The sequence below is a fragment of the Vigna radiata genome, unplaced genomic scaffold (genome assembly GCF_000741045.1).
Source record: "Vigna radiata var. radiata cultivar VC1973A unplaced genomic scaffold, Vradiata_ver6 scaffold_387, whole genome shotgun sequence".
NCBI lineage: Eukaryota > Viridiplantae > Streptophyta > Magnoliopsida > Fabales > Fabaceae > Vigna > Vigna radiata.
This window is the reverse complement of record NW_014542416.1, coordinates 119,971-139,854: the sequence shown is the minus strand read 5'-3', so window position 1 is coordinate 139,854 and position 19,884 is coordinate 119,971. Positions and strand designations below refer to the sequence as shown.

The window sequence follows — 19,884 nt, the reverse complement described above, 5'->3', positions numbered from 1 at the left end:
AAATACGATAATAGGTAATTTTAGGTTTATTTTATTTACAATAATAGGAACTTTAGGTTATAATAAATATTTTAGTTATTAAAATTGTTTTGCTTTGTTAGAACTAGTCAAATGTATATATGCTTAGAGCTATTATTTTTTGCATACATATTTTGGATTAATTTCAAAACAAGCAATGTAAAGAAGTTCATATTATTAGTTGATTATTATCATAACCAACATAGAAAGTAGAGAGCATATATGAAAAATATAGAAGGTAGAGTTCCAATAGTGTACAAGGTTGATAAATGACAATACTTTGTTCAATGAACTGTGAACATATTGTTTTAATCTTCAAACATAACTAAATCTAATTAAAGGGATGAGCAAGTATGCCACGTACAATAGCTGCAAACAAGAAAAAAAAAACATCAACAAATCACGTCCAAATATGCTTTGTCACATGATAAACTAAGTATATCTTATATTATAAACATTATTTAAGAGTATTACCTTCCAAATCAGCATATAGTACGATCTAATGGAAGCTTTGTCACTCAAATCTACAAATTTGGCTTTGTTCCAGAGAATTGAAGCAAGAACAGCATTTCCCAGACCCTGAATGTTTCACACCCAAAAAATTTCAACCATTATTGAAAAGATTTAAATATATCTATTATACTAATAAAATAAAGAAATTAAGCATGATATTTAAAAAAAAAAAAAACAATTCTAAGAGGTGACATTATAATCTCTCTGTTCATAATTACAATGTATATAGGTGTGAAAAGTATATTACCATGACAAGTTTAACCCAAAGTAGAGAAGATGATAGTCCTGCCAGAATGGCAACTCCAAAAGCAGATTCAAAAATGGAAACACATATCCAGAATACCTAATAATTAAGGAAGATTGTTTAGGAATAACATCAAATAGATGTGATTTATTAAAACAAAAACATCACATGATTTACTCAAAAACAAACCTTTTTTTGACCTAAACTTGTTGCAAAAGATTGGATGCCATATGCTTTATCTCCTTCAATATCTGGTATATCCTATAGAATAAACATCCAATAAAATATTTAATACTAGTCACATATCAAACCAAAAAAATTTGATGTTTGAATAATGTATGTATAGTTTGAGAAAGCATAAAACTTTACCTTGAATAGTGCTATACCCAATGAGTATATGCTCATGAATGCAACAAAGAACATCAGTGGCTTTGGAGAGACAACTGCTCTCTTCAACACAAAAGTCTGGACAATTTCACACAATTTATTTCATTAAAAAAATAAAAAAAATACTCTTCCCATGTTAATCTTATACTTTAATTAATAATATTGTATAGACAAACCTTCATGTGATAGAAGAACGAAATGGAATATATAAGAGCCAAATTAGTATATATGCAAGTTGCAGCAAGTAGTGGATTTTTCTTCCATCTCAAGAAGGGACCCTGAAAAGTTACAAAATAGTGTTATAACAAAAAGAGAACATTAAAACTTAGCACGTGAAACAAGGGAAAAACATAAGGTATTAAAAGTCTTCTTTTGAAATATATAAAAAGTTAAAGAAACTTATGAGTTTGACAAATTAAATAGGAAAATTTGATCATATACTATATAGGTCATCCTTATCAACACTTTGAGAATAGTCGAGTTAACGACAGCTAAGGAAAAATAATTATAGGTGCAATTGAAAGAACTCACCTTAATTGAATAACCACTCCATATTAAAAAGTATGATAGAAGACCCCAAAATAATGGCCAAGAACCTATGATATAGCTAGCCAAAAAACCCTGTGACAAAAGAATAAAACAATAAGCCTCATCTGCTATATATAAAAGGACCCTGTACTGTTGTAAAAAATGGATTAATACCATGATTGCAGATGACACAGTAATAACAACAGCAGTTGTAAAGGAAAATGCTCCCGATGGCAATGGAAGAAATGGTTTGTTTATCTTCAAAAAAGAAAAGAACAAAGATTAATAAAACACAAGCAATACAGTACTTCCTTCAAAAAGCTCATTAAATGGCACTTTTTTTTTACCATATTTAAATGGCCAGGTCGAGTGAGGACCTAAGGAGCTTCGTGGTGCAGTGCGGCTGACTAGAGTGATTAAGGCAAAAAAGGAAGAATGGTGTTCAAGATTCTGATTCTTGATCAAAGAAAAGTGGTTGAAGCATGGCGTGATTGGATATGCCAACAACAAACCTTCCTATTCTGAAAGAGAAGAATTGGATCACATGGAGCACGCAGATGAGAGTTTTGTTTAAGTTTCCAGATGTCAATGATGTGGTAGAGGAAAATGGATTCTAGCCTGACCTTGGTGATTTAGAGGATCAGAAGGCTGCATTTAGAAGAAAGTATAACAAAGCCCTCTTCATTATTCATCAGTGCATTGATGATACACATTTCGAGAAAATCCAAAATGCTATGACAGCAAAGGAGGCGTGGAACATTCTGTTAAGGTGTCATGCAGGAGGAGAAAAGATAAAGAAGGTGAGACTTCAGACCTTGAGGAGGAAGTACAAGCTCTTACAAATGGAAGAATGTGATAAAGTGGAAGAGTATTTCAACAAGATTCTTGCCCTTACAAATTTGATGAAAGGGTGTGGAGAGAAAGTTAGTGACCTGATGATCACTGAGAATTGGCTACAAAGTTCGAATACACTATAGTAGTTATTGAAGAGTCAAGAGACCTTGAGAAGATGAAGATCGAGGAACTTCAAAGTTCCTTGGAGGCACATGAAATAAGATTGTTGGACAGAAACCCAATCAGGAATGATGAGCAGGCATTGAAAGTGCATCACTCCAAGAATGAAGAGAAGAAAAAAATTCAAGAAATGAAAAGGGAAACATGTGAAAGGAAAAGGGAGAAATGATAAGACCAAAGATTAGCAAGATGAAACTGCTGCAGTAGAGGAAAAGAATGGCAAATCAGATAAAACCTTCTGCAAGAAAGACAAGAGGAATGTTGAATCTTTTAATTGCCATAAGTACGAGCACTACTCTTACGAGTGCTATTCTGATAAGGGAAAGTAGAAGAAGGTTCAAGGAAAGGAGGCTCACATGGTTCAAAGGAATTTGATTTAGAACCACACTCACTATGATGGTAACTACATGTGCAGAAAACTCACACTCTAAAGATCAACTGTGGTATTTGGATTCGGTATGCTCGAATCATATGACATGCCATAGAGAATGATTGGTGAATCATGATTAAACCAAGAAGAGTAGGGTGAAGTTTGTTGATAATAACACCTTGAAAGTAGAGGGAATTGGTGATGTTTTCATCAAAAGGAAGAATGGCCCAGGTGCCATTATAACCAATGTGTTATTTATGCCAAGAATGAGATGCAGCCTTTTGAGTATCGGCCAACTGATTCAAAAGGGTTTTACAGCAATAATGGGAGGATTCAATAATGTAGAGTTGTTTGATGAAAACAGAAACCTGATCTTGAGAAGCAAGATCTCAAAGAATCGAACATTTAAAATCAGCTTGGAGGCACTGGAGAATGTTCAGTGTATGAATGTTGTGAAAGAAGAAGATTGGTTGTGGCATTGGAGGTTTGGCCATCTGAATTGGAGGAGCCTGCAACGATTGGAAATGAAGCAGATGGTTACAAGATTGCCTAGTATCAGTGTGCCAGAAAAAGGTGTGTGAAACATCTGGTAGGAAAGCAATCCAGAAAGCCATTCAAGACAAATTTGTGCATGAAAACAAAGGAGTGCTTAGAAGTGGTTCACTCATATATGTGTGGACCGTTTGAAGTCCCTTCACTAACTGGAAACACATATTTCATCACCTTTGTGGATGAATGCAATAGGATGATTTGGTTGTTTGTGACTAAATTGAAGAGTGAAGACCTTGTGTTCTTCAAATTCAAGGCAAGTGTGGAGAGGGAAGTGGAAGATTATTGAAGATATTGAGAACGAATGGAGGAGGTGAATTTACCTCAAGCAGTTGTGAACACCACTGTCAAACGAGTGGAATCAAACATGAAGTTACAACACCCTATACTCCTCATCTCAATGGGCTGACAGAGAGGAGAAATAGAACAATACTTAATATGGCCAGAAGCATGGTAAAGGAGAAATTTGTGCCACACAATCTATGGGGAGAGGCAGTCTCAACAACTGTCTATATATTAAATAGGTGTCCAACAAAGAAGTTGGAAGGAAAAATGCCTTTGGAGGTATGGACAAGTGTTAAACCATTCGTGATCCATCTAAGAGTCTTTGGATCACTTGCATATGCACATGTACCAAATCAAAGAAGAAGTAAGCTACAAGACAAAAGTGAGGCAATGATTTTCGTTGGCTATCACTCAACTAGAACCTATAAACTCTTTGGTCCAATTAAAGGAAAGGTGATCTTGAGCAGAGATGTGGTTGTTCTGGAGGATAAAAACTGAGATTGAAAGCAGAAGCAAGTTAGCCTAGTGAAGTCTACAATGCGTCAGGAATTTGGCAACACAGTAGAGTTAAAAGTGAACTTTGAAAGCAGTGAGGGCGTGCAATCTGGAAGTGGTGTGAATGAGTGCAAAATAATTAGCAATATTCTGAAGCTGCTAGACCACGAAAGAGACATGTGTTGCCATAGAGATTTAGTGAGTGTGAGGTGTATGTTGATACACAGATTGGTGATGAAGGAGATCTGGTGCACATAACTTTGTTTGCAGGTGCAGAACTGATAGATGAAGTAGAAGCCTTGAAGAAATCTGTGTGGAGAGATGCAATGATGGGAAAAATTGATTCCATTAAGAAGAATGAAACCTGGGAGTTAGTTGATCTTCTAGTTGGGAAGAAAAACATTGGAATGAAATGGGTGTTCAAGTAGAAACTCAAGCCAGATGGATTAATATCCAAGCATAAAGCAAGATTGGTTGCAAAGGGATTTCTTCAGAAGCAAGGTGTGGATTTTTCAGAAGTGTTTGCATCAGTAGCTAGAATGGAAACAATTAGATTGATGATTGCAGTAGCTTGTGCACGAGGTTGGCCACTCTTCCAGCTTGATGTGAAGTTTGCATTTCTTCACGGATCCTTGGAAGAAGAGGTCTATGTTCAACAACCTCCTGGTTTCATTGAAAGAGGAAGAGAAGCACAATTTTATAGGCTACATAAAGCCTTATACGGGTTGAAGCAGGCCCCGAAAGCCTGAAACAAAAGGATTGACTCCTTTCTCATCAAACTCCAATTCATAAGGTGTGTTATGGAGCATGGAGTTTATGTGAAGGAAGACACAGGAGAAGATCTACTGATCTTATGCTTGTATGTGGATGATTTACTCATAACAGGTTCAAATGAAACTCATATAGAAGATTTTAAAAGGGTTATGGCATCTGAATTTGAAATGACAGACCTAGGAAGGTTGAGTTATTTCTTAGGAATGGAGTTTGCCTATACTACTGCAGGTTTGATGATGCACCAAAGAAGAAATATGCTTGAGATTTGTGAAAGTGTTTTAACATTTCATCCTGCAAGGCTACAAAAAGTGCAATGGAGGTAAATTGAAGTGCTGAGAGATGAATCAGAGAAGGGAATATATGAGACTGAATTCAAGCAAATAGTTGGTTCTTTACGATTTTTGTGTAACAGTTTTGTGTTGGCTTGACCAGCAGATTCAAGGGCATCCCGAAGAGATTTCACTTACTTGCTGCTAAGAGGGTGCTAAGATATGTTCAAGGCAAGATTGACCATGGAATACTTTTCCCCATTGGAAAACAAAAATTTGAGCTGGAATTAGTTGGCTATACTGATTTGGATCATGATGGTGGTCCAGTGGAAAGGAAGAGTACTTCCGGTAAATAAGGCACCTATCTCGTGGTGTTCTAAAAAGCAACTAGTAGTTGCTTTATCCAACTATGAAGCAGAGTAGATTGTTGAAAGTTTTTTAGCTTGCCAAGGTGTATGGCTAGAAGAATTGCTAAAGGAATTAAGGGTTCCTATAAAGACTCCACTGTAGCTAGGGATAGATAATATTCCAGCTATAAATTTGTCCAAGAACCTAGTGAGTCATGGTAGAAGCAAACACATAGAAGTCAAGAACCATTTTCTAAGGGATTTGGTGAACAAAGGGAGAATTGTCCTAGCATAATGTAGAACTAAGGAGCAAATGGCAGACATTCTTACAAAGGCATTGAAGATTGAGAGCTTTGAGCTACTAAAGAAGAAGATGGGTGTTATCTCACTAGATGCTTGTCTTAGAGCAGAGTCTTAATGTGAGTTAATAAGCCAAGACAGTTGTTTAACTGTTTTGAAACCTATACAATGAATGTTATAAATGTCAACAAAATTAATGGCAAATGATATGCAATTGTATATTTATTTATAACGGTTATTCTTTTAATTAGGATAATTAGTTGTATTAAATGTATATATGGCAATTTAGCTTATATAGTGGGCTGAAAATCAGCTTGATAGATTCTAATCGTTTATATTTATATGAAAAATTCTCCAGTAAGAGGGAGGATAGTTTTTGGTTTAATCTTCTCTAAGTTTAACACAGTATCAGTTTTTTTAGCCCCTACCTAGATTAACGATCCTGCTTCACGATTCTTCTTGGTTTTTTTTTTTTCGTTTCCTATTTCCATAGCTCCATGGCTTCCGAAAAATATGATGTCTTATTTGTTCACCTTAATGAGAAAAATTACTCAGCTTGGGCGTTCCAAATCTAGATCTTTGTCACCGGAAAAGATTTTTGGGGTCATGTTGATGGCAACACTCGCGCCCCTAACAAAGACCAAGAGACGGTTGCTCATGCCAAATGGACAGTCAAAGATGCTCAAGTCATGACCTGGATTCTTGGTTCCGTTGATTCGGACATTGTCCTAAATCTTCGCCCTTACAAGACTGCAATTACAATGTGCTCTTACCTGAAGCAAATTTATAGTCAAAATAATGCAGCTCACCGATTGCAGCTTAAGCAGAACATCATTATATTTAAATAGGATAGTATCTTCATCTCTAACTTTTACTCTCAATTCATGAATCTTTGGGCTGAATACATTGATATAGTTTATGCAAACTTGCCTTTTGAAGGTCTAAGTTCCATACAACTAATTCATGTTTTACTAAACGTGACCAATTTCTTATGAAATTGCGATCTGACTTTGAAGTTATCCGGTTCAATCTCATGCAAAGAGATCTTGCCCCACCATTGGATGCATATCTCAATGATTTGTTACGTGAAGAACAACGTCTTATTACACAGTCCATCATTGAAGAACAAATATTGTCTACTGTTCCAGTAGCATACGTGACACAAGGGAAGTCACACCACCATGACATGAGTACTATTTAATGTTTTAGTTGCAAGCGATTTGGCCACTATGCTTCAACCTGTTCAAAAAAATTATGCAACTACTTCAAAAAGGATGGTCATATTATTAAGGAATGCCCAATAAGGTCAACACCTGTCCATTAAAACTACTACGATGTTCCAACTTTGACCCCTGAAATGGTTCAACAAATGATCATTTTAGCTTTTTCTACTTTGGGATTCTCAGGTAACTCCTCTTCACCATGATACTTTGATTATGGGGCTTCCAACCACATGACCAACAATACTTGATTCCTTACTTACATAAAAAAATATTTAGGGAATCTCAAGATACATACTGCTGGTAGAAATCAATTGCCTATAACAAAAACTAGTGATATTTCTTCATTTCTAACTAATGTCTTTGTCGCTCCTGGTCTCACCAGTAATCTCATTTCTGTTGGTCAATTAGTCGATAATGATTATTGGGTTCAATTCTCACAATCTGGTTGTCTTGTGCAGGATCAACACTCGGGGAAGATAATCACGAAGGGGCCTAAAGTTGGACATCTTTTTCCCATCCATTTTTAGCTATCTCCAAGTCTTTCTTTGCCTTTAGTCTCTTGTAATTCTGCTATTGTTGATTACCAAGTGTGGCATTAGCGCCTTGGGCATCCCAACTCAAATGTACTTCATGACATGCTCAAATATGGTTTTCTTGGAAATAAACACACCCCCATCTTTTAATAATATTCATTTTGATTGCATTCCTTGTAAGCTTGGCAAAAGTAAAATTATACATTTTCCATCACATTAGTCGCATGAAACACAACCATTTGATATCATCCATAGTGATGTTTGGGGGTGGCACTAGTTACGTCTCATGCTCATTACAAATATTGTGTAACTTTGATGATTATAGTCGTTTCATTTGGGTCTATTTTTTGCGCTAAAAAGATGAAGTCATTTCCACTTTCAAATTTTTTTATGCTTATGTTCAGGCCCAATTCTCCTCCAAAATCAAGATTATTCGCTCTAATAATGGGAGGGAATGTACATCACACTTATTTAAGGAATTGTTACAATCCAATGGCATTTTATGTCAAAGATCATGCTTATCAATCCCCCAACAAAACGGGGTAGCTGAACAGAAAAATCGTCATTTGCTAGATATTGTCCGCACTTTTTGCTGGAGTCGCATGTGCCATCACGATTTTGGTGTGAAGCCCTTTCGACTACAGTTCATCTTATAAACAGATTTCCATATCCTTGCATGAGTAATGAATCCTTTTTCACTCGATTATTTGGTCACCCACTCAATTACTCCACTCTTTGTATCTTCGATTGTGCATGTTATGTCCATATTCCTCCACAAGAACGCACCAAGTTCATTGCACAATCTGTTGAATGTGCTTTTCTTGGCTATTCTCCTCATCAAAAAGGATTTCTATCTTATTATCCTAACCTTCATCAGATTTAGGTCTCTCGAAATGTCATTTTTCTAGAAAGTGTATATTTTTTTTTTTGCAAACCATCATGACTCATTCTCTTCTCCAACTTTTGTTTTGCCATTGTTTTCTAATTCTTCTACAAGTCAATCAGCATCTAGACCTCTATTGATCTATCAAAGGCGAAATACTTCCACTCAACATCACCTAGCAGGATACCATGGGCCCCTTCAAGATAATTCCTTGGATGTTGATCCAGTACAAGTTCTAGAACCAGAACCAGTTCTTTTACGATGTAGTTCACGCATTTGTAAGCCCCCGGAAAGGTATATCTGTTCAACAACATTATCATATATTCTTATTCCTTCTTATAAACAGGCAATGAAGAATGAATGTTGGCAAAAAGATATTGAAAGTGAACTTCTCACCTTGGAAGAAAATCAGACATGAGATATAGTGTCATGTCCCTCATTTGTTAAGCCTTTAGGCAACAAGTTTGTGTTCTCTATAAAGTTACGTTTGGATGGCTCCATAGACCGTTTCAAGGTGCAACTGGTTGTGCTTGGAAATAAGCAAAAGTATGGCCTAGACTATGACTAGAATTTTGCTCTAGTTGCCAAGATGACCACTGTGCGCACTATCCTTGCTCTTGTTACATCCAAATCTTGGCCACTACATCACATGGATGTCAAAAATGCATTCCTCCACGGTGACCTTAAGGAGGAAGTTTACATTACATTTCCTGGTGGTATGTTGACCCTCTCCCCGAATACTGTTTGCAAATTGAAACGCTCTTTATATGGATTGAAGTAGATCCCAAAAGTTTCGCTCCACTGTTCTTGGTTTTTCTTTCAATCAAAGTCAATATGATCCATCCATTTTCCTTCAACAGACTCCTAAAGGCATAGTCGTACTTCTTGTTTATGTGGATGACATTGTGGTCACTAGCTCTAATCAAGATGCTATTTCTAGAATCCAACAAATCCTGCATTGAAATTTTCATATGAAAGAGTTAGGCTATCTCAATTATTTCTTGGGTTTAGAGGTGTATCATCCTGAAGGCATTTTCATAAATCAGCATAAATATATTCAAAATTTGGTCCAATTAGCGGGACTCACCAATGTTACCCCTGTTGACACTCCAATGGAAGTTAATGTTAAATATAGACGACATGAAGGAGAGCTTCTTGAGGATCCCACTCAATATCAGAAACTAGTTGGTAGTCTCATCTATGTGACTATCACTCGCCCTGATATTTCTTTTGTTGCACACACTGTTAGTAAGTTCATGCAATCTCCACGACACTTCCACTTTTCAACAGTGCAACATATCATTAGATATCTCCTTGGCACCTTAAGTCGTGGTTTATTCTTTCCTGGTAATTCATCTCTTTAACTCCAAACATATATTGACACTATTGGGTTGGTTGTCCAGACACTAGGAGATCAACTACTGGTTAGTGTATGTTCCTAGGAAATGCTCCTATTTCATGGAAACGTAAGAAACAAGATTCAATATCAAAGTCATTCACTGAAGACGAATATCGTCCAATGTCTACTGCTTGTTCTGAAATAATATGGCTATGTGGTCTTCTTAAAGAGCTTGGATTATCTTAAGCACAACCCACTCCACTGCATGTTGATAACACCAATGGCATACAAATTATAGCAAATTCAGTTTACCATGAAAGGACGAAACACATCGAGGTCCATTGTCACTCTATCCGAGAAGCATATGATCATAGAGTCATCAATCTACTACATGTCTCAACATCTGTTTAAATAGCTGACATTTTAACTAAATCGTTGTCACGCCAGCATCACAATTTTCAACTTGGGGGCAAATTGATGTTTGTAGATTCACCAGCATCAATTTGAAAGGGATGTCAACATAATTAATGGCAAAAAATATGCAATTGTATATTTATTTGTAATGATTATTCTATTAATTTAGGATAATTAACCGTAATAAATGTATATATATGACAGTTTAGCTTATTTAGTGGGCTGAAAATTAGCTTGATATATTATAATAATTTGTATTTATATAGGAGGACATTTTTTGGCTCAATCTTCTGTAAGTTTAACAATAAATACATTACACCTGTATCAGTTTTATATAATAAGAAAATACACATCCAGTACATTTACTCAGCTTATCAGTTTCTGTTCTCTCTCTCGGGTTATACTTTTCTGGTTCTTCTATGCTATCTGTTCCATCAAAAGTTTCATACCTTGTCAATTTCGTAGTCATACAATTGATTCACGCCATTAACGTAAAAGTCCATCAACGTGAAAGGTAGCAGAGCCTGAAACATTTTAAAAAGTCAGAAAGTATTAAAAAAGTAAAGGATTGCTTTTAATTGAATATTTAATAAAAACAACATATTTGGAGTCTCACCTGTAATACACCAATGAAAAATAAAGGAGATGATATATCTGATAGTCTCTCCACTGCTATAAGTGATGCACAAATCGTGCTTAATGTCTGTCAAAGGCAAATAAATTTTAAACAATTAGAATATTAGAAATTAGTTTAATTATAATTTATTTCTACAAACCGATTCAATTCTAATACACTTCTTTCATGTTAAGAAAATCGAACATCGAAATGAAGTAAATCTGATAACGGGTGAAAATATAGATTTGAATTTAAATTTTTATAAATTTAAATTATTCTAATGTTTGATATAAACTTTAGATGTTTCTCGTATCATATTAAAAAATAAATTTATATTTAAGTTATTTTTATAAGACTGAGATAGTAAAATAAGATTTAAGTTTAATTATATAATTAGAGTTATATATTATAAATGATATATTTTAACTGTCATTAGTGAAAAAATTGTTGTTTAACGTCAGCTTATATACGTCTGTTAGCGCTTCATCGATGTCCTATGATGACCGGTGATATTACTGTAAATGAAATAGTAACCTAGACGTCGGCTTCAAGGTAATAAGACGTCTATTATGTAGTACACGTCAGCTCTGTCGTAAGTTGACGCCCAATGTAATGAGGTAGGCGAGAAGACAGACTTCTCCTGCGCATTTGACATTGGTTGTGATGGGGGGCGATGTCTACTTGGCTGTAATTAATGTCAGTCACCTGATTCCCATGCGATTAGACGTCAGGTAGTCAAAAACCGACGTCTATGGTCTGTCCGGAAGGCGGGAAGACAAAATTTCTGCAAAATAGACGTCGCATTTTTGGGTGCGTGGTGTCTGTGTACCTGTAATTAATTATATGCATCAAACTCCGAGGCACTTCGACGTCCGACAGCAGAAACCCGGCGTTTATATTATTATAGACGTCGGTGCCCCTTCAAAACTGTCGTCTACGTCCCTGACAGGAAATGAAACGTCAATCGGTTCAGCGCCCTAGACGTCGGCTCCCCTGGTGGCCGACGTCTAATGGGCATTCAAAAAGTCAGTTTGATGTTATCCTGGACGTCGAATTAGTTAGATAACCGACGTCTAGGTGACTATAGACGTCGGTCTCTGGAGCAACCAACGCCCCATTTCATGTTAAATAAACCGCAAACTCTTCACGACATTGTAGTTTCTGATATCATCGTCTTCCTCCTCTCCTTTTTCTCTCTTGCGGCTCCTCTCCTTTTTCTCTCTTGCGCCATTCCATTATTGTTTATGATAACATCATGCATCGTCTTCCTCCTCTCCTTTTTCTCTCTTGCGGCATTGCATCTCAGGTACCTGTTTTTTTATGGTTACCGTTTAAACATTGTTCAGTCTTTCATCGATTATCTTCTGGTTCAACTGATTAAAATTTGTTTTCCTTGTGTTGTGTTTTAGTGCAATTTTGTTCCTCTCTTGGGGTAACGTAGTACCACATTCTTCCTTTGCTAGCTGCCTCCCAGAAAAAGCGGCGTCTTTTGGATTTCTCGTGGCGTTTCGATCCAAAAACGACCCTGGGTCGTTGCCTAGTTATCGTTTCACCGTAATTTTTCCCTCTTGCGGTTGAAAATGGAACTAAGCAAAGACCCAGGTTCGGTTTTGGGTCGAAATGTCATGAGAAATTCAAAAGAGGCAACTTTTTTTTCGGGGGAAACTAACAAAGAAAGAATATGGTACTGGGTTGTCCAAAGACAAGAACAAAACTGCACTAAAACACAACGTCTATATTAGACGTCGGTTAATGCATACATCGACGTCTAATAGTGACATTAGACGGCGGTCAGTGACATGTTCGAAGTCTTTATGTGCTCTTAGACGTCGGGTATTGCACCATTTGACGTCTATATATTGCCTTTAGCCGTCAGATTATGCCTGCACCGACGTGTAGTGACGTCTGAGATGGAACTAATTGACGCCTGTATAGACGTCTATTGTGTAGGATGTGCGACGTCCCATTGACGTTTCCGATTTTGACGTCAGTTGTGAATGAGACGTTAAAAGCCCAAAATAACCGACGTTAAACAGTGTTTTTCAACTAGTGTGTTATCCAAAGTAGTTTTCGTAGAAATAAATAGAATTTAGTATTAACCATAACGTTTAAGAATTAATTCTACCTATTAAAGGAAAACTAAAAAGATTGAACTTACTCGACCAAACATGGTATAAGGATAGACAAACCAATATAAGGCAACAAGGAAACGTTTGACAGAGCCAACAATGTCTTTTGTTTCAGAAGCAATGGATTCCTCAGACCCAGAAGATTCTTCGGAGATTGCTTTGGGAATATATTTCTTCTTGTTTTCTTCATTCGTAGACACTCCTTCAACACTTTTGAACTGATTCTTCAGAATCGGTTGTTGCAATTTCGAAAGGTTATATTCTATTTCATTTTTCCTTTGGTACATTGAAGTTTTTGTTGCAAAATAACCTAAAACACAAAAATGTTTATTGCATGCAGTAAGTGACCATGCACAACAAAAGTCAAAATGATTGATCTTGTCAAAGGCCATTATTTCAAGCTTATAATATTACGGTAAAAGATGAATTTTAAGTTTAATTTAATACTATAAAACTAGTTTATAAAATAAAATTTACATTCATTTCATATATATTTGATTTTATTTTTAATTGAAATAAATTGTTTTTAACAACTTATTTCTAGCATGATTCACATGTAATTAGTCAAAGTCACGTATAATTAGTTTTTATATCAGATATAAAAAGAGTCAGACAAAGATTTATATACATATTGATACTTTTATTTTTAAAAATAAATCTGTGAGAGCTTGACAAATAACAAACTGTTTGACTGATTTTACTCAAGACTCCTCCTTGCAAATAAAAATTAATTCATTGAAAATTGAACATAATACTCAGAGTAAATAAAAATTAACGCAAATTTCTATATATTAAGGATTTTTGTGTAACCTTTCACTTTCGATTAATCTTTCTATTATTTGTTGCAGATTTTATGGTTGTCAATTTTTTTTCCCACTTTTTATTGCTTTTTTAATTTTTATTATGTAGAAAATTATATGAAAAATGCTCTTTTGGCCATCTTATTAAGTTCTCAATATTCACTATTCAATCTTATATTTATTTCTCATGATGAGGAAAGTATTTAATAATATTTATATCTCATAACGACTGCGAGGAAAGTATTTATTAATATTTATATCTCGTGTGACGACTGCGAGGAAAGTATTTAATAATATTTATATGTCCTGATGACGACAACATTTCAGATTATGACCCGACATAGAAAAATTGGACTACACACCCTTCATAAGTTCAATTTTAGGAAAGATATAAAATAATATAATGAACAAATTCATGAGGAAACTTAATTAAAATTTATGGTACAAATCAAATGAAATAATTTAAAAAAAATACTTCTATTAAGATAAGAGATATATTATAAATATACGATATCAAATACAACCACACTATCTCAAAGTGTTTAAGACAAGAATACATCATTAAAAGACTGAATTAAAAACTTTTAAAATGAAAAAAAATAAAAATCAAACAATATAATTTTGAAAAACTTTATTTATCCTTTATTTGATTATGATATTCCAAAATTGTTTATCGTTACATATTTATATCAAATTTGCAAAATAAATAAATAAAAGATAAAAGTACTTGAGTATTTCCTAAACAAGGAAAATTCTGAAAGTAAATTTTCCTTCAAACAGAGAAAAGTATGAAACTAAAAATTATATTTGTTGATTCTCTAAAGGTATTATATCAATATCAAGTGATGGAAAGAAGAATAATTAAAAATAGATTTTGAAAATTATAACTTTTGTTTTGAAAGTTTTATCTATTAGTGGATTGTTTTTGAGATTGCATTAGATTAAACCTTAAACCCAAATAAAAAGGTTAAATAATTAAAGAAAGAGAGGATATGTAAAACATACTTCCATAGGAAAAAATCTTGTTGGAATGTTTGCTTCGCCAGAGATTTCCACCTACAATATTATCAATAATAATCGTATTAGTAATAATAATAAAAAAAAAAGGTTTTACATAAAAAATGGTTGAAATATAATAAGAAAGTAATTGTTGATATAAATAAGTACCGTTTGTGAGTGAAGAAATATTGGGAGAGAACCTAAGAGACATTGAAGCCATGGAACACAAAAGAACTTTCCGATGAAGAAATAAACCAACACACCATGATAATGAAGATGACGGGGGAGAGGGATTTATATACTATACCGAATTCGATTTATTTTATTTATATATTACATTTCTTTAGACCATCTTTCAAAAAAACAAACAAATATACTAGTAGTATAATTAAAAAAATTTAATGTCTCGATAAGTTCTTATTTTGATTCCGAATCTTAAATAGGTTTCTTTTCTTTTCAGCGCCTCAATTGGCTCTTTGTTTTTATAAAATTGAAGCAATTAGAGACCATCCGTCAAATTAGATAAACGACCGTTTAAGTTTGGGTTAAGTATGTTGAGGTTATTGTTTAATCTGAGGTGGCATTAAAAACATGTCTAAAATGTATTTTGTATTAAAAAATTAAGTGCAAAGAGAGGAAATCAAATTTAATTAAGGGCAAAGTGGGCAAAACAAATTAAATTAAGTGTAGTCCTTTCTTTGTAAATCGAAATCGGATCGGGGAAAATCACATCGGAAGCCTGGCGACACCGTTTTGGAATCAACGCAATTGAGCGAGGCAATAGAGTCGGGGTCATGTTGCGACTAGAGCAGAAAAGGAGCAATTGGCGGTGAAATTGGTGAAGTGAGAGGGTTACTTACGGGGTCGAGTTGAGAGAGGGATGAGAGGCGTAGGAGGGATTGGAAGCGAGTCTTGTCGGAGAGGGGAAGACCGGTGTTGCGCGTGGACTACAGGGTGCAGAGGATGTGGTAGAGGTGCGATCAAGGCACAATTCTTCATCGCGCAATTTAACAACAAGGGTCTAATCGTTGCAATTTTGGGAAAATAAGAACCCAATTGAAACGCTGAAAAAGAAAATAACCAATTTGAGATTCTCACCCAAAAAGGGATTGCGGAATGATTAAACCTAAAATATTTTATTTGTTACTACAATATCTTTAAAATATTTAATATATCTAATCAATTTTTAAAAATATTCAGTAGATATTTCTTATTGATATTTTAAAATTAAATTAATTATTTTGTAAAATATCTGACAAATTTTTGTCAATTGAATCTTTCTTAAAATTGCATGTCAACCTTTCTCTCTTTCCTAAAATTGCACTTTAGCTCCTTAGTTGACCAAATTTGATGAGCTTTGACCAAAGTTGACATACGGAGTCGTATAAATGAGGGATTGGAACGTGGCAGATCTCTCTCTCACCTAAAATTAGGGTTTTTACAGAGGGAATACGTGTTGGTGGAGTGTTGAACGACTTTTTGGTTGAGTGAAAAGTCAACAAATCCTAGTCCAAACTAATGTAGTATAGGGTAACTAGGGAATGAATCCAAGAACTTGGCAAACATTAAGTTTTAAAAATGTAAAGTTTAATTCCCTTTTATTTATTTACTATGTTTACTATTAATGTAAGGTTGAGACATAAAAACAAATTAAATTAAAAAGGAAAGAATGTGAATTATCAAATGCAATGCAATGTATGACTAGTATTAAGCTAATCCTATATGAGAAATAGAGGAAGGATTAAAGAATATGAACTAAGATAAAGAAACCTAAACGAATTAATGTAACTAAACTTGAAGTATTTGAAAAATACTAGAAGGAAAGGGGGGAGCGGGGTTTGAATAGTTTTTAATGGAAAACTTTTTCGCAACATTTTTGATATAGTATTTTCGTCGAGTACAAGATTTTTCAAGTAGTTGTTAAACACCTGATCTTGTAATTGGTTTTAAACAATAAATTCTTTTCAAGTACTATTCAGAATATTCACTGTAGTGTTTGTAAGGACTTCCTTTTAGTGAACAATAATTTAGTATGGGAAGCTTTTATATTCAAAATCATAATGCAATTATATGTTTTGTAAGAGAAGCGTTGAGATAAAAGTAAACAATAAAGGCACATATATTTTTATATTGGTTCACTCCAACTAAGCTACACCCAATCTCCTCTATCCTTAGAGGGTTTCACTATTTACAATTGAGTATTTTGACCACTCTTGGTATCCCTAGGAACTCCTGGTATCTCTCGATACGCTGCCTAGTTGAGTTTCACCCACTTTTGGTTATGCAGTACTATTCACCACTCCTAGTACCCAAAATTAGCGAATAACTCATGTTACCCTAGATTGGTTAAGTTTCACTCACTCCTGGTTTCCACTAGACAATTTGATATCTTCTGAATCTTGTATCTTGTGTCCTCTTTGTCTTGCCATGTAAAGTCAACATGTTAGAGCAGACACTAGTGCAAAAATAACATATAACATCACGCGTTTAACATTGAACCACTGAATAACCAATGTTAAAAATGACCAGTGGCATTTTTATAAATAAATGAAATTATTAAACGTCGTTTATAATTGTAATTCGACGTAAGAGGATATAAAACGTCGAATGCCCCAACGTTAGATGTTAAAGGTTAGTGAATTCAATAAAAATTTAAGCGGGAGATTGAAAATTCATTCACTTTACCTTAGCGCGCGAGACCCTATTCTCTTCTCAAACTTTTCTCGAACGAAGTTTGACGACCATCACAGGTAATCTTTCTTTCATTTGATACAAATTTAATGCATGTTAATCAACTACTTTATGTATGATTTTCGTTTGTTTTGACCGATTATTTTTGTGCTTCTGTCCTTCATAGGCGCATTCTGCTTTCTCTCTCATGGGTGACAACACTTTGTTCAGATGAACCCACCTTTTGAAGGTTAGTTTTTTTTTCGTTTTGAAGAACTTATTTGTTGACCGTGTTTGTTGTTTTTTTTTTGTTGAACTTTTTTGGTTGTTGTTTGGTTGAACTTGTTTGTTGTTGTTATTTGGTTGAACTTGTTTGTTGTTGTTGTTTGGTTGAACTTGTTTGTTGTTGTTGTTTGGTTGAACTTGTTTGTTGTTGTTTGATTGAACTTGTTTGTTGTGGATTATTGTTGTTTGTTGTTGATCATAGTTCATGCTTTATAAAATACCAAAAATTGAAATTTGTTGTTTTTGTTTGCTTTTCAGATCTTGTAGAGTTGTAAAAAAAGATCACAATTAATTTAAAAAATAAATAAATAAATTATTAATGTCGTATATTGAAAAAATTCGACGTTAAGTTAACATCGTATATTGACAAAATTTGATGTTAATTTAACCTCAAATTTTTAAAACTTCGAGGTCAATTTAACGTCTCCTGATATAACTTCGTTCGCGAATTCGTCATTAAAAGCCCAAAATATTCAACGTTGTACGCGATTTGTGTACTAGTGAGACTTGCTTTTTCAGTACTTTGCTAGAAGTAGATTGTACTATCTTTCAGACATGACTTCTAATGGAGAGAATATTTATGAATGTCTTCTTTGTCTTTAACTTCCATTTCTTATATAATTTGAGTAGAGAAGGTGGATGTGTAGTAGGTTATCTACATAGAATAGAGTAAATTGAGCATGGAGCAGATATGTCTTATCTCTTATAATTTTTGTTGTTTTTGAACATTGAACATTTAATGACATTTAATGTTTGTTAAGAACAACAAAGTACTTTTTAAATTTTCTACCATTGAGGTAAGGTTTATCATTTAAGCTTTTCTCTAAGATACCAAGCATTGAATAAGAACTTATCGTTAGACGAAGTGAGAGATTTAGCTCATGGTATGGTCTAGTCTGTTGTAAACGCTATTTGGGATATTGCCTTTTTAGAGCAAAAACATTTAGCAAGTTTCATTGTCTACATGTTTTTGGATTTTTATTTAAGGCTTTTAAAGGGTTTAGTCAAAGACATTGTCTCGACACCTTTTCATTTTTTGAGAATTCAACTGATTATCATTGGGTACAATGTAGCTTACATGTTTGACATAACACTCGTAGACGTTTTGACTTGGAATCATTGTTAATCATTGTTTTAATACTACTTTTGAGACAATATAATGTTAACTTGAATTTATATTTGTTTTACAATATTCTATCGTATTACCTTATAATTTATATTACAAGTATAAATCGACTTATTATTTAATTTTAAAAAATTTGAATTTTTTTTTATGTTTCTTATTTTCCGTGAAATTGAGGTGTTACAGGAAGGCAGAGCCATTTACCTATAGTTCTAGCCACATTAGACCAAAATCGTGCTATGGATTCGGGATTGGTATATATATATATATATATATATATATATATATATATATATATATATATATATATATATATATATATATATATATATCACTAGTAAAATAAAAGGATTATACAACGCACATTATGCCATGGTTCACCAGAAACCGCAGCATAATGCTGCGCGGTGGCATTTTTGTAAATAAATTGAACTTATATGCCGCGGTTCCCCACATAACCGCGGCATATACCCCTGTCAACCAACCCCTTTGACTCCACGTTAGGGAAAAAAATTTAATGACAGGGGAATAGGCCGCGGTTCTCTGACCAACCGCGACCTATTCCCCCTGCTACCTGCTGACATAAAGCGTCATAAAAAAATTTGTCAGGATACAGTGTCAAGGGTCATAAAGCGTGTCCTATATGTGAAGAAAACACTGCAGCTCATCAATTGAAACATGGAAGAAAGACGGTGTATCTGCGTCATCGGAGATTTCTAAAACGTAATCATCCATATCGAAGGTTAAAAAAAGCATTCAATGGAGATCAAGAGAGGG

General features: G+C 34.3%; 1 protein-coding gene across 1 annotated transcript; it reads right to left on the bottom strand.

Annotated features, from left to right (window-relative positions):
* Positions 1–267: 267 nt before the first annotated feature.
* Positions 268–15,263, bottom strand: LOC106780050 (glycinol 4-dimethylallyltransferase-like). Its single transcript, XM_014668283.2, has 13 exons — positions 15,198–15,263; positions 15,036–15,086; positions 13,260–13,540; positions 11,102–11,188; positions 10,935–11,009; positions 1,865–1,948; positions 1,694–1,783; positions 1,339–1,440; positions 1,145–1,240; positions 965–1,036; positions 779–874; positions 493–597; positions 268–387 (listed from the first exon to the last, which is right to left on the bottom strand). The coding sequence occupies exons 1-13, from the start codon at positions 15,247–15,249 to the stop codon at positions 334–336; spliced, it is 1,245 nt and encodes a 414-aa protein (XP_014523769.1). The 5' UTR covers positions 15,250–15,263; the 3' UTR covers positions 268–333.
* Positions 15,264–19,884: the final 4,621 nt, after the last annotated feature.

Bases quoted from the DNA above. Each gene is read 5' to 3' on its own strand.
- LOC106780050 (XM_014668283.2), bottom strand. From the start codon at position 15,249: ATGGCTTCAATGTCTCTTAGGTTCTCTCCCAATATTTCTTCACTCACA. The intron at 13,541-15,035 runs GTATGTTTTACA...TTTGTGTTTTAG, and splicing joins CAAGATTTTTTCCTATGGAA to GTTATTTTGCAACAAAAACT. The intron at 1,949-10,934 runs GTATGAAACTTT...TCTTTTTTGAAG, and splicing joins ATGACTACGAAATTGACAAG to ATAAACAAACCATTTCTTCC.